Raw genomic sequence first — 15325 nt, 5'->3', positions numbered from 1 at the left:
GAACTGTTTGTGTGTGTCATTTTTTTTATTTCTGGGTTACACTTTGTTGTGTATTATTCAGGTGTTCATGGTAGTGGCGAAGCAGTACGATACTTCAAAGCAGTGCTTGATCGCCATTTTGTGGATTAGCCATTAGCTACACGGGACATTTAGTTGTTTCAGACCATTGCGAGTGATTCAATGAAGGGCATTGACGACTCCATTTCGCGATTGCTGCGAGGAGACGGCGAGGGAAAAAAAAGGACTGTGTTCAGCAGAGCCTGAGGTGATTGTGTGAGGACAACGCATCGGATACCATCTCTCGGAGTAGGCCGCTTTGCTCTTCAGATCACAGATGTTCGTGAAGTTTCCTTTGTCCGTAGACGAACAGTTCCGTGAGTAAGAAAATCGCGCCTTTGTCCAGCATTATGAGCTCCACCATGCGCGCCAACTAAAGGGTACCCCAGACTGTGTGTGTGTGTGTTTACAACGCAAGTGTTTTTTTATTATTTATTTTATTTGATGCTGTCTGTATTCTGTTGTGCACTTATCTGGGCACATGTCTGTTTATTTCTCAAACCGTAATTGCACTTCTTGGATAAATAAATGTCATCTTCTGCAGCTAAAGTAATTGATGCATAAGAGTTTTGATGTTAATGAGCATTCAGCTATCATTTAGAGAGTCCACTATTTTAGTGGTGTTGCAGTCCAATTATTTATAATTTGTGGGATACATTGTTTACAATTCAATCTTTGAAGATTAACTCAAAGTGGGGGCTCACACTGTTATTAGTAGTTAATGCAAGGGAGGTCAGTTATCCAGCACTAACTATAGCCATTTCCATAGGCTATCCCAGGCCTCTTAGACACCCTGTGTGAGACAGTAACCCTAGACCTATATCCTGCCTGGTGCATTCCACTTAAGCTCCTCCCTCGTTGTGTATTATTCAGGTGTTCATGGTAGTGGGGCGCAATAATACATGTATGTAAAAGTCAGCTTAGTGGGAGGTTTACACGTGGGGGCTCGTCCGGGATAATTTGTATGCTGTTTTTTTTTCTAAGGTGAATATGTGATGATGCTTGAAATGGAATTTTAATACTGTATCCCATGTGAACTTATACTGTATGCATTAGATTTGCTGTTGAGGGTGGTAAATAGACTGTTTTTGTGAAACCTATTACAACATGGAGGCAGAACAGATATTGAGCTGGTGTGAAGAGAAGGGGGTTAATCCTAAAAAGGCCATTGTGCTTAGTAATGTGCCTGTCGATGCTACAACTCACATGCTTGAGGAGTGGAAGTGTGCAGATTCCTTAAAGAAGCAGAGAATAGCTGAGAGCCTCAAAGGGCCAGCTGCAGATATCGTCAGATGTCTGCGAGTCAGTAACCCTAATGCTACAGCGAATGATTACTTAACAGCCCTTGAGACAGCCTTTGGAACTACAGAGAATGCCACAGATCTCATGTTTAAGTTCCGTAACACATTCCAGCTTGAAGGTGAGAAGCTTTCAGCGTATCTGCTTAGAATTGACAAATTGCTTCACTCGGTGTTCCGGAAAGGGGGAATTAACCTGGCTGACATGGATAGAACCCGCATCGAGCAGGTTGCAAGAGGGACCTTGCCTCAGGACCTTGTTGCCCTTCACGTTAGAATGACATACAAACTTCAGTCTCCCCCTACCTTCACTGAGCTGCTCTGCGATGTGAGAGAAGAGGAGGATATGATACTGGAGAGGCCTGGTGCTACACGTATTGCTGCTTACTCCATGGTGGCGCCAGTTGAATGTGCAACTGTCTCAGCGGCATTCACGCAGCTTGAGTCCTGTCCTGTATCTGCTTCTGCAGAAAAAGATCCCGTCTTAGAGAGTCTTACCAAAGACGTGCAAGAGCTTAAAACTGAGGTAACTCACCTGCTCTCTGTCTCTGTTTCCTCACCCTCCTCAGTTGCACAGACCACGCCACTGAGTGCTAGCAAGAAGCTAGAGGGAAAGCCATTCACAAATGCACGAGAAGAACGATGGCAAAAGCTGAACCGAGCTGATGTCTTCTGTTACAAATGTGGTCATTCAAATGGTCATTTCCAGCGGGAATGCCAGAATCCTGAGAACCTCAGGAAGGTCAACAAGCACCTCCTTAAGCTGGAGCGGCCATCGGGAAACTCCTCAGGGGCCCAGTAGAGGAACGGGCTGGTGCCCCGGGGATGACACGTTCCGCAAAGTGTGCACCGCTAAAAAGACAGAAAGCTGCACTTCCAGAGGGCCTAATTGGGTCTAGTTCCATTGTCTCAGTGCAAATTGAAGACATATATGCAAAAGCTTTACTTGACGGCAGGTCTCAAGTTACCCTTCTTTACCGCTCATTTTACGACAAGTATTTGAAACACATGCCATTGACTCCGATTGATTGTTTGGAGATATGGGGACTCAGTGTTAAGAAGTATCCCTATGATGGTTACCTGTGTGTGAAGCTTGAGTATAATAGTTGGAGTAGTTTAGTAGTTGGAGTAGCAGAGACAGTTGAGACACTTGTGCTTGTGTGTCCTGACCCAACCATCAAAGGGGAGGCTTCCATCATAGTGGGGACAAATACCTCTGAGACAACTGTGCATCCTGAGATTAAACAGGCCTACCAAAGATTTCAAGAATCTGCAAATGAGGCTGCTGAGAGGGAAAGGGGCATAGTATGGCTCGCTAGAGCTAAGCCTATGACTTTACCCCCAGGGGGAACTGCAACCGTTACCGGCATCCCTAAGTTCCCTGGTCATCTGTCAACTCAGGCAGTCCTAGTTGATCATTCTGGAGAGGGGCCATTTCCTGATGACCTTATGGTTTTACCCACCCTCAAGAAGGCTACAGATGTTCATAGCCGTCGCATAACAGTTATTGTGAGGAATATGTCCACTCGCAAAGTAACACTGAAACGTGGAATGCCCATTGCGCACTTGTTCCCAGTGGATGTTGTGGATACAGACCCAGTGAAGGAAAATCCCACAGATTTGGTTGAGCTGACCTCGTCTGCATTCAACTTTGGCGATTCCCCAATATCCCAAAAGTGGAAGGAACGATTGTGCAAGAAGATGATGGCAAGAAAAGAAGTTTTCTCCCGAGGCGAACATGATGTTGGATGTGCAAAGAGCACAGAGCACTCCATTCGTGTGACTGATGATAAGCCATTCAGAGAGCGCTCCAGACGTCTGCCTCCGGGGGATGTTGCAGATGTGAGGAAGCATCTTAACGATCTTCTAAAAGCTGGTATCATCTCCGAGTCAAGAAGTCCTTATGCTTCACCCATAGTGGTGGTGCGCAAGAAAAATGGCGCAATACATATGTGTGTGGATTACAGGACTTTGAACAGAAGAACAGTTCCTGACCAGTACACAGTGCCACGAATTGAGGATGCTCTTACCTGTCTGAGTGGTAGCCAGTGGTTCAGTGTGCTAGACCTGAGGAGCGGGTACTATCAGATACCCCTGGCCAGGGCTGACAAGGAAAAGACCGCGTTCGTCTGTCCAGCTGGGTTTTACCAATTCGAGAGAATGCCGCAGGGGATTTCTGGTGCGCCGGCCACATTCCAGCGTGCGATGGAGAGAACAGTCGGAGACATGAACCTTTTGGAGGTTCTTGTCTACTTAGATGATCTCATTGTCTTTGGGAGGACACTCGAAGAACATGAGCAGCGCTTGATGAAAGTGTAGGACAGGCTGAAAGAGGAAGGACTTACAGTAAGTTGTCCTTGGACAAATGTCAGTTCTGTTGCACTTCAGTGAATTACTTGGGACACATTGTGTCAAGAGACGGCATTGCTACAGACCCCTCCAAAGTGGAGGCTGTGAAGACTTGGCCAAGTCCGAAGAACATATCTGCTCTTCGCTCTTTTCTGGGCTTTAGTGGATATTACCGCCGTTTCGTGAAAGACTATTCCAGAGTCAGTTACCCACTCAATCAGCTGTTGAAGGGCTGCATCACTGCAGGGAGGCCTGGTCAAAAGTCCAGAGAAGATAAAGGTGCTCAAAAGCCCAGTGAGGATGTTGAGGCAAAGCAGTTGTTCCATCCTTCCGAGCCGTTCAGATCTAGGTGGGATGCAAAGTGTGAGACAGCCTTTGAGACGCTCAAGAAAAGTCTCACTGAAGCACCTGTCCTAGCCTTTGCCAACCCGCAGTTACCCTACACTCTGCATGTTGATGCCAGCAGAGAGGGTTTGGGGGGTGTACTATATCAGGATAAAGGGGATGGTCTACGTCCCGTTGCGTTTGTCAGCAGGAGCCTTTCCCCATCCGAGAAGAATTACCCCACACACAAGCTTGAGTTCCTGGCTTTAAAGTGGGCGGTTACTGACAGGCTGCATGATTACCTCTATGGAGGGAAGTTTGTGGTGCATACGGATAATAATCCGTTAACTTAAATCCTCACTACAGCCAAATTAGATGCAGTGGGACCTCGTTGGCTGGCTGTGTTGTCGACATACGATTTCAGTTTGAAGTATCGCCCGGGTAAGCAGAACATAGATGCAGATGCCTTGTCCATTCATAGATCATTCGATGACGAGTACTCCTGGTGATGAGTGGGAGATCCTTCCTTCTGCGAGTGTCAAAGCAATGTGTCAGGCATCCCACATCGGCAGTCTCAAATACTTAGGACCGCATAGAGCCATTGACTTAGTTGGGGCGTCTAAACAGGCTATACCCAGGGCATATTGCAATGTGTCTACCGTAAGCACCCATCAGCTGCCCAAGCTGAGTTCAGCTGAGATTGTTCAGTCGCAACACACAGACCCATGCATTGGGGAAGTATTGAGAGCGGTTGCCAAGAAGGATGTAAATAGTGCGGACAGAAGGAAGCACTTGGATGTCCCTTTGTTACTCAAGGAGTGGGAGAAGTTGAAGTTGAAGGCATTACATGATCATTCTGGCCATTTAGGGTTTGACAAAACTTACGGGCTTGTGCGAGAGAGGTTTTATTGGCCTCGTATGAAAGCAGAGATTGAAAAGTACTGCAAGAATTGTGCCAGGTGTATTCAACAAAAGACACTTGCAGTGAGAGCTGCTGAACTGTTGCATCTTACTAGTGATGGACCCATGGACCTTATCTGCATAGATTTCCTGTCAATTGAGCCTGATTCCAGGAATGTATGCAATGTACTTGTCGTTACAGATCACTACACCCGGTATGCCTAAGCGTTTCCTAAAGACCAGAAGTCGTCTACGGTTGCCAAAGTGCTGTGGGAAAAGTATTTTGTTCACTATGGCTTACCTAAAAGAGTGCACTCAGTGAGGAAATCCAGAACCACCCCGTATCACCCTCAGGGCGACCCACAGCCTGAGCGGTTCAATCGGACATTGCTCAATATGCTTGGAATGCTGAACACTGCAGAGAAGAGCAAATGGAGCCAGCACATTAGTTATCTAGTCCACGCATATAACTGTACGAAAAATGATTCGACTGGTTATAGTCCATACTTTTTGATGTTTGGACGTGAAGCTAGGCTGCCAGTTGACATATGCTTTGGTGTCACAGAAGACGGCTCATCCCCAAAGTCTTACCTGAGGTACGTTGCGAACATGAAGCGAGACCTTCAAGCTGCGTACCAGTTAGCAGAAAGTATGGCTGGAAAGAGAAATGAAGGGAACAAACAGCGGTACGATCAGAGAGTCTGATACTGCCCACTTGCTCCTGGTGACAGGGTGTTAATTCGGAATGTTGGCCTTCAAGGAAAACATAAGATCGCAGATCGCTGGAGTTCAACCCCTTACATTGTCGAAAGTAAGATGCCAGGTCTGCCTGTGTTCAAGCTGAGGGCAGAGAATGGAGTTGGCCCTGAGAAGGTTCTCCATCGGAATCTAATTCTGCCACTTGGACAGGAGGTAAGGCTGAGGCCAGAGAGAACCACAGAGGCCTCTAAAAGCAGGAAGAGAACCAGTAAGAGGCTCAGGGATAAGAGAACAACAGTCTCTGAGGCCGTGGAGGAGCACCCATCAGACAGTGATGACAAGGTGTCTGATCCTGAGTCAGATGATGAGGAGATGGGTATGCAAAGTAAAGACACAGGTGAACATGCAGAGTCCTTTGATCTAGATTTGGATGTAGGTCGGCCTGTAGTGACCCTTGACCATGATGCTTTACCTGGCGATTTCAGTCAAACCTTACCTGTGCATTCCTCTCTGGAACACAAAAGTTTAGATGATATAAGACAAGAGCTTGAAACAAAAAGACAAGAAGAAACAACTCCTAGACCAGAGGAGGTGTCACCTCAGTCAGAAGAGATTACCCGACCACAGAGAGTGAGAAGGGCCCCCGAAAGGCTTACTTATGACTCTCCAGGGCAGCCTACCTCATTAAAAGTAACCACACATTCCTCTATACCATTACAGATGGGTAGTAGATCATTTGAATTTAAGCTAAACCCCACCGTAAGATATGTGAGTACATTGTTTAAGTGGGTGGGTTGAGGTAGAAGTGTGTTCTTGAGAAAAGTGACTTGGATATGTTACAGTAATATGTTATTTCTCTTTACCATCATCATGAGGACATGCCGGTTTTAGGGGGGGGGAGGAGAGTGTAGTACCCCTGGGAAATTCATTGCTTTTATTTTTGAATAAAATTATTTACAAATAGAAAACAAGGTAAAGGTGTATTTTCAATGGGCTAGTTGCCATTTTTACAAGTGGTTTCGTTTCATATGTGTTCATTACAATGTCAATAATGCTGTTAAAATTAGCTCATGGGGGCAAAAATGTGGGAAAAAAATACGACTGATTAAGTACTAGCCTATCGGATTACTGTTGCTATGTACGTTGGGATTGTGCCTGGTTAACGAGGGTAGGGAGAGTTCGAGTTGTGTTGAGAGAAAAAAAAGTTTTATTGGCGTTAAGCAGAAGATTCTGTGGAAATACAACCTACGAACTGTTTGTGTGTGTCATTTTTTTTTATTTCTGGGTTACACTTTGTTGTGTATTCAGGTGTTCATGGTGCAGTAAAAATTCATGTGCTTGATCGCCATTTTGTGGATTAGGCGTTAGCTACACGGGACATTTAGTTGTTTCAGACCATTGTGAGTGATTCAACGGAGGGCAGCGATGACTCCATTTCACGATTGCTGCGAGGAGACGGTGAGGGAAAAAAAAAGGACTGTGTTCAGCAGAGCCTGAGGTGATTGTGTGAGGACAACGCATCGGATACCCTCTCTCGGAGTAGGCCGCTTTACTCTTCAGATCACGGATGTTCGTGAAGTTTCCTTTGTCCGTAGACGAATGGTTCCGTGAGTAAGAAAATCGCGCCTTTGTCCGGCATTATGAGCTCCACCACGCGCACCAACTAAAGGGTACCCCAGACTGTGTGTGTGTGTGTGTGTGTTTACAACGCGAGTGTTTTTTTAGTATTTATTTTATTTGACGCTGTCTGTATTTTGTTGTGCACTTATCTGGGCACATGTCTGTTTATTTCTCAAACCGTAATTGCACTTCTTGGATAAATAAATGTCATCTTCTGCAGCTAAAGTAATTGATGCATAAGAGTTTTGATGTTAATGAGCATTCAGCTATCATTTAGAGAGTCCGCTATTTTAGTGGTGTTGCAGTCCAATTATTTATAATTCGTGGGATACATTGCTTACAATTCAATCTTTGAAGATTAACTCAAAGTGGGGGCTCACACTGTTATTAGTAGTTAATGCAAGGGAGGTCAGTTATCCAGCACTAACTATAGCCATTCCCATAGGCTATCCCAGGCCTCTTAGACACCCTGTGTGAGACAGTAACCCTAGACCTATATCCTGCCTGGTGCATTCCACTTAAGCTCCTCCCTTGTTGTGTATTATTCAGGTGTTCATGGTAGTGGGGCGCAATAATACATGTATGTAAAAGTCAGCTTAGTTACATTACTATAGATGGAAGGGGGTAAAGAGCATAGGAAAAACGAGGGTGCTCATTTTGTATTGCCCCTGGACAGAACAAAGGAGAGGAGTAAAGTAGTCTTTATCATGTTCTTCCTCTGAAGAAGCCTCAATGGCTCCGCCGATGGCTAGGTATGCTGAAACACTGTGATCCACCTGTGGGACTGGGACGAAGAGTCTGCAGTGACCACTTTAATGTTTCTGATTATCAGGAGAAGGGAGGCTTTGATGAGTGTGGGACATTTGTTCATCACACCACAAATCGGCTGAAGCCAGACGCTGTGCCATCAGTGTTCAATTTCAGCGGCTACAGTGTCGGGAATACTGACAGCTGGATTGACAGGTGCTGCTCTCCGCCGCAGAGACAGGGCGCATAAACGAGCTTGCCAGGCAGAGGAGCGAGAGGTAGATTTACTACTGCCTGTCGAGTTTCGCTCATTAGGCCTACTTCATTGTGAATGAAATAGGGAAACTAACAGTTTTGAAGCGTGTGCTTTAAAACTGGGGAATCCCAAATATGAATTTGTAGTAGTATTTCCAATGCATTCTGATTCGGGTACAATCCCGTCACTCTCACCATCGTCGTCCGATTCTGTGGGGTATCTTACAACTCTTTCAGGTCTTACTGGCTCAAATGCGGCTGATGGGTGTCTGATTTGGTCTGTCGGTCTTCCAATTCATCCAATCCTTCAAGCTCCATTGCATGGCGCAGTGTGTAGCAGTTGTTAGCTAACTACTGCTTCCAGGTACGCAACCATTCCCGTGACGTCAGCTGTGGCAAAAACAAAGATGGCTGCATGCTGCCTAGTAAAAGCGTACTAATTCGTGTTTTTTCTCAGAAAAGGCTTAGTTTTGTGATTTCGTTTTTGGGGGGGGGTATGCCTAGATAATTCATTGGTGCTAATAAATATAAGAGCCCGTGTTCAGTAAGTCCCGTGCAGCCTCGCTTCCCCCGCATCGTCCTTACAACTGTGCGATCGACCTCCTGCCCGGCTCCTCACCACCTAGGGGGTGTCTGTACTCCCTATCCCCACCAGAGATTGAGGCCATGAATCGCTACATCTGGGAGTCCCTAGCAGCTGGAATTATTCGCCCGTCCTCCTCGCCTGCTGGGGCCGGCTTCTTCTTCGTTGGGAAGAAGGACAGCTCTCTTCATCCGTGTATCGATTACCGGGGTCTCAATGCCATTACTGTGAAGAACCGCTACCCCCTCCCGCTCCTGTCCTCTGCTTTTGAGTCGCTGCAGGGGGCCATCATCTTCACCAAACTCGACCTCCGCAACGCCTACCACCTGGTCCGTATCCGGGAGGGAGATGAGTGGACAGCCTTCAACACCTCCACATATCTGGTTATGCCATTTGGGTTAACTAATGCCCCTGCCGTGTTTCAGTCACTGGTGAACGATGTCCTACAGGATATGCTGAACCGGTTTGTTTTTGTATACCTGGACGACATACTCATTTTTTCTCGCTCCCTGCCTGAACATGTCCAACATGTCCGTCGCGTTTTCCAGCGCCTGCTGGAGAATCACCTCTATGTCAAGGCTGAGAAGAGCGAATTCCACCGAGACACCATCTCCTTCCTGAGTTTTGTTATCACAGCAGGAAGCATACAAATGGACCGGCGGAAGGTCCGTGCGGTGGAGGAGTGGCTCCACCCCACCTCCCGTCGGGAACTGCAGCGCTTCCTCGGTTTTGCTAACTTTTACCGCCGCTTCATCCGTGACTACAGCACAGTAGCAGCTCCCCTCACGACTCTGACGTCTACCAACAGGGCATTCTCCTGGTCTCCGGCAGCCGAGGCGGCATTTCACAACCTGAAAAACCATTTCACTTCTGCGCCCCTTCTGACACAGCCTGATCCTGCCCGTCAGTTCATCGTGGAAGTGGAAGCTTCGGACATAGGAGTGGGGGCCATCCTGTCGCAATGGTCAGCTGCCGATAACAAACTCCATCCGTGTGCGTTCTACTCTCACCATCTCACGCCCACCGAGCGCAATTACGACATCGGCGACCGGGAGCTGCTAGCGGTGAAGCTTGCACTGGAGGAGTGGAGGCATTGGCTGGAGGGGGCAAAGACGCCGTTCCTGGTGTGGACCGACCATAAAAACCTGGAATACATCAGGTCGGCTAAGCGTCTGAACCCTAGACAGGCCTGCTGGTCCCTGTTCTTTTCCCGGTTTGACTTTGCCCTGTCCTACCGACCGGGAACCAAGAACGGGAAACCTGACGCTCTCTCGCCAGTTTGCACCTGCAGACGCGACCCCGGAACCCAGCACCATCCTGCCTACCCGGTGCGTGGTTGCGGCGGCGCAGTGGGACATCGAGACCACCGTCCGCGCCGCCCTCCAGACCGAGCCGGGTCCTAGCTCCTGTCCCCTTAACCGCCTCTTTGTACCTCAGTCTGTCCGATCCCAGGTCCTGCAGTGGGGGCACTCGTCCAGACTTGCCTGCCACCCTGGCGCCCGACGTACGGCGGTGTTCATTGGTCAGCGGTTCTGGTGGCCCACAATGAAGGAGGACATCCCCAGCTTCGTTTCCGCCTGCTCCGTCTGCGCCCGGAATAAGACGTCCAACCAGCCGCCCGCCAGTCTGCTGCAACCCCTGCCGGTTCCCCGACGACCCTGGTCCCACATCGCGTTCGACTTCGTCACCGGCTTGCCCCCGTCAGACGGTAACACCACCATCCTCACCATCGTTGACCGCTTTTCCAAATCTGTCCACTTCATTCCATTGCCCAAACTTCCCTCCGCCAAAGAAACAGCGCAGCTGCTAATACATCACATTTTCTGGCTGCACGGCCTGCCCTCCGACGTGGTGTCTGACCGGGGCCCCCAATTCACCTCCCACTTCTGGAGGGCGTTTTGCAGATTGCTGGGCGCCACAGTCAGCTTGTCGTCCGGGTTCCACCCCCAGTCCAACGGCCAAACCGAGCGGGCAAATCAGCAACTGGAGATGGTGCTGTGATGCCAGCACCTGCCCTGGGTGGAGTATGCCGTCAATTCCCTGCCATCTTCTTCGTCGGGGCTGTCCCCTTTCCATTGTTGCCTGGGCTACCAGCCCCCTCTGTTTCCTGCCCAGGAGGAGGAGGTCGGCGTCCCCTCGGCAGCTGCGTTCATCCGACGATGTCGCCGCACCTGGAGGCGCGCACGGCTCACCCTGCTGCGAGCCTCAGCCCAGGCTAAGCGCTTCGCCGACCGCCGCCGCTCCAAAGCCCCTCGTTATCGCCAGGGTCAGCGAGTGTGGCTCTCCACCAGGGACCTTCCCCTCAGAACGGACTCCTGCAAGCTCACCCCCCCGCTTCATCGGGTCGTTCCCCAGGTGATCAGTCCCGCGGCGGTCCGGTTGAAGCTGCCGCTCTCGCTCCGCCACATACATCCCACCTTCGACGTCTCCAGGATCAAGACCGTCTTGCGCAGCCCGCTCTGTCCTGCACCCTGGGCGCCCCCGCCACCCCACCTGATCGACGGATCGGAGGAGTACACTGTGCGCCGCCTGCTTAAGGTTCGGCGACGGGGGCGCGGACTCCAGTACCTGGTTGACTTGGAGGGCTACGGTCCCGAAGAGAGGTGCTGGGTCCCTGCCAGGGACATCTTGGACCCCGCCCTCATCCGGGACTTCCACCGCCAGCACCTTGGCGAACCCGCTGTGACACCTGGGGGCGTCCGTGGGGGGGGGGGGGGCGGGGGGTACTGTCAGGACTCTGCCCCCCTAGCCGTGGTGTTTTTGTTTTTCCCTGTCCATGTGCTTTTTGTTTTCCTTGTGTTCCAGCCCCGCCCCGCTCCCTGCCTGGTCCCCGCCCACACCTGATTGCCCCATTACCTTCACCTGCCTGCCTGCCCACCTGCATCCCATATCCTCATCAGCCCAGCCCTATTTCTACCCTGCTTGTTTCTGTCTTGTTTGCCAGTTTGTCTCAGCGTTTTTGTACCTGTTTCGTTCCTGCAGTTTTTTCTAGATTTCCGATTTCTCCATGTTTTGACTCTGCCTGACCTTCGCCTTTGTTATCTGCCTGCCGTCTTGTCCCTTTGCCTGATCATTTGCCTGCCCGGTTCCTGACCCTGCCTGCTCCTGTTACCGACCCTGTTTTTGTCCGCAGACTACCTTCTGGTTTTCGACCCTGCCTGCTTTTTGTTTCGCAACTTGTCTGTCGTCATTAATAAACCCGCCTGGAACCTGAAGCTCTCTTGGTCTGTGACTGAGTCCTTGCCTGAGTCGTTACAATACGTTTATTTCGGTGTTGCATTTCCGCTTTAAGAATTGCATGAAGTTACCTAGAACCCAATCAGATACTTGAAAATCTCAAACTAACGATTGCCGGTTTGGATTTACATCTGACTTTGCCAGATAAAAGCGGATAATTGATGATTGATATCTTTATTAATAATCATTAAATTAAATCAATTCTTTTAATTATTTTACATGTTGGTTAAGTGAGGAGTTTTAGTAATTCGTGTCATTTGTGTTCGGTATTCAGAGTGCCAGACGATAAACGAGGGCATTAATTTCTAAGACCGCTGGGTTCAGACCATTTAATTTTTATTAAATTCTCACTTCCCCGACACAGACATTCTGATACGTAAACACATAAGACCCACCACATATATATATATGTGTGTGTGTGTGTGTATGTGTGTGAATATATATATATATATATATATATATCGTTAGGAGTCTCCTCTCCTAACAACTGTCTCCTCACCAAGTAATGACTGCATGTGTCCTCTCCTAATGACTCTCCTTCTCTCCTTCTACCTAGACTCTTCCCCTAATGATGGTCTCCTCTTAATCTTAAAACTATGTCTTCTCATAATTAGTATCTTGTCCTCTCCTCATGATTGTCTCCTCCTCTACACTGACTGCACTTCTCATAACTATTTACTTTTAACTTATTTTAACCATCTACACCCTAATACCTAACTCTCCTCTCCAGTAACTCTCATCTGTAATAACCATGTTTCCTCTCTAAGAACTGTCTTCTTGCTAAAGACCAAGTCTACTCTCCGATGACCATGTTCTCTGTATTGACTAACTCTTCTCTTCAATAACTGTCTCATCTCTAATGACTGTCTCCTCCTCCTGCAGTCTGTAAGTCTTCAAGGCTGCATGTCTTACAGCGTGTCCTCTGAAATGATCCCCCTGTTACTCCCCTTTCTGCACATCTGTAGAAACTGTCATACATATTGTGGATCTTTTCCCCCACTACCACAGCACAGTGGACCTCTCTCATACTGTGAAACCTGGGGTGCTTTAGGTTGATGCCGAAAGTCACTAACACCACCTGCTTGTTCCTACACCCTTCAGCTCAGAACAGTATTTGACACTCCCCTGAATCCTCCACCCGTCACATGCCACCCCCTTCTCCAAAGGACTCTCAAGAGGAGCACCAGCTGAGCTGGGCCAGAGTCTTGTTATGATCACTACCCGTCACTCTCTGTGCTCCTGCTGAGTTTATCCAAGCTCACTCATTCAGTCCCAACATTCACCCAACAAAACAGGCACACTGTTTCTGAAGTTGGGGCTGATTCATCATTTGGAATAGCTTGGGGGGGATATCATCAGAGAGACCACAGGGCTCTGCTGTAATAGTGAGGAGAGCAATTCATCAAGAGGTTTGATTTATTGTTATATTTCTACCATTTCCTGGATTCTGCCACCATCACAACAATTTGCCCTTTCCTCACCATTGTCACTTAAAAATTGCAGAGCTTTTGAAAATAGACATCCTTAACACTCACTTATGAAAATAATGAAGATTTCTGGTATACAGACCTGGAATGGAAGACTCCCAGAAACACACAGCAGCCCATGCAACCACACATGCACACCTGCTTACATTTGCATGCACAGGCACATGCACCTTCTGGTAGTAGGCAGGATTTCCAGTTAAGTAGGTAAGGTGAACAAACTCCATGTGGAGGGTCCCAAACTCGGCAAGGATGCTGCTACCGGCAGATGCCCAACCCCAATTCCGCCCCACACCACTACAGAGAAAAAGAGGAAAAGAGGGAGAGAGAGATTAGCTACAGAGATTATCCTGTTTCTTTGAGCAATGTCATTTGCATAGTTGCAGTTAGGAAATTACAGACTGGATACCTTCCCCCAGTTATTTTGCTACTGCTTTGACTGATAGTTAAACTCATATTCAGTTTTTCAAAAAGAAAGTGGCATTGTTTCCTTTCTTATAAAGGAATCTGTATATACAGTATGTTTCATATTAATGTCCATACTAATTAGCAACATGTTTCTATTATAAAATCACTACTTTAATATATGAGTTTATAAATAAACATGAGAGAGCTAACAGATTTTGAATGAGGTGAAATAATGGCCAGAACTGCAGGTGCTTCAGTCACAGAGACAGTAAAATTATTCAATGTGTCAAGGAGAACAGTGTCGAAAACCATTACAACAGACACCAAATAAGCAAAAACTGCATCAGGAAAGAGGAAGTGTTTGCAAATCTAAGCAAACTGACAGGAATAGGCAAACACCTAGGATAATTCCTAAAAACCACAACATAATGGCCTTAAAAATTACAATGAAACTAAATAGTTTCTGCGATCCAGTCTGAACAATGTCTGCGAGATTCACCAAGCTGATATTTATAGTAGGGATGCCATTCAGAAATCACTTGTAACCAAGGCTAATGAGCAACTACTCAACCTGGTATAATGAGTGCAAAACCTGGACCTCCTAGTCATGGAAAAAAATAATATGGTTTGATGTGTAATCTTTTACTCTTTCTCCTAGATCTGGATGGGCTCATGTTTGTAAAAGGCAAAAGAAGCCTTCATCCTACATTGCCTGTTCCCAACTGTTAAACATGGTAGTAGAACTGTAATAGTAAAGGCAGCCATCTTCTCATTGAGTCATTATTACCCTGCATGGTAGAATTAAAACCAAGGTCATTTTAGGCAACCAGGCACACCTTATGTTACAAACAGTGTTTCCTCAAGATGTCTCCATATTCTCCAAGACAATAACACCATGATAAACACTGCTAAATGGAGTGCAGAGTAGATTTCCATCTTCTTTGTCTCTGAATAGATTTTTGGTGTATAATTGAAGGCTTTCCTTCTCAAAGAATAGTCCAATGTCCCACTAGTAACAGTTCAAAGCTTTAATAACAGCAGCAGCTGTTCTGAAGAAAAAGGCACCCAACAATTCATATTGTTCATTTTGTTCATTCATTTTGTGTATTGTTTTCTGTTTCCATTATTTTGCCTACCCCCTCTAGGTGTGTGTGAGCTGTGAACTGCTGTAATTTCTCCATGCCCTTCCATGCAGCTGAATGTTTCTGTTGGCCTGAAAGTTGATTTGATCAGATCAATCCCAGAAACCCAGGCCTCAAGTGTTGCCTGTGGAGCCAGGTGCAGTGCACCACCCATGCACTCTTCTCACACAACACCTCTCCAAGTGAGCATTTGACCTCAATAGATTACACAGCCTCGGTTTC

The 15325-nt window shown here is 47.5% G+C and overlaps 1 protein-coding gene across 1 annotated transcript in view; it reads right to left on the bottom strand.

The window, feature by feature from the left end:
• LOC118785494 (mannosyl-oligosaccharide 1,2-alpha-mannosidase IB-like) overlaps nucleotides 1–15325 on the bottom strand; it is a 202404-nt gene that overhangs the window by 30775 nt on the left and 156304 nt on the right. The window contains exon 7 of the mRNA XM_036540183.1: nucleotides 13727–13850. Within this exon, the coding sequence (XP_036396076.1) occupies nucleotides 13727–13850 (124 nt within the window). The remainder of the gene's footprint in view (nucleotides 1–13726; nucleotides 13851–15325) is intronic.

Source organism: Megalops cyprinoides, chromosome 11 (genome assembly GCF_013368585.1).
Source record: "Megalops cyprinoides isolate fMegCyp1 chromosome 11, fMegCyp1.pri, whole genome shotgun sequence".
NCBI classification, from domain to species: Eukaryota; Metazoa; Chordata; class Actinopteri; order Elopiformes; family Megalopidae; genus Megalops; species Megalops cyprinoides.
The sequence above is the reverse complement of the archived record's forward strand: the minus strand, read 5'-3'. Positions and strand labels throughout refer to the sequence as shown.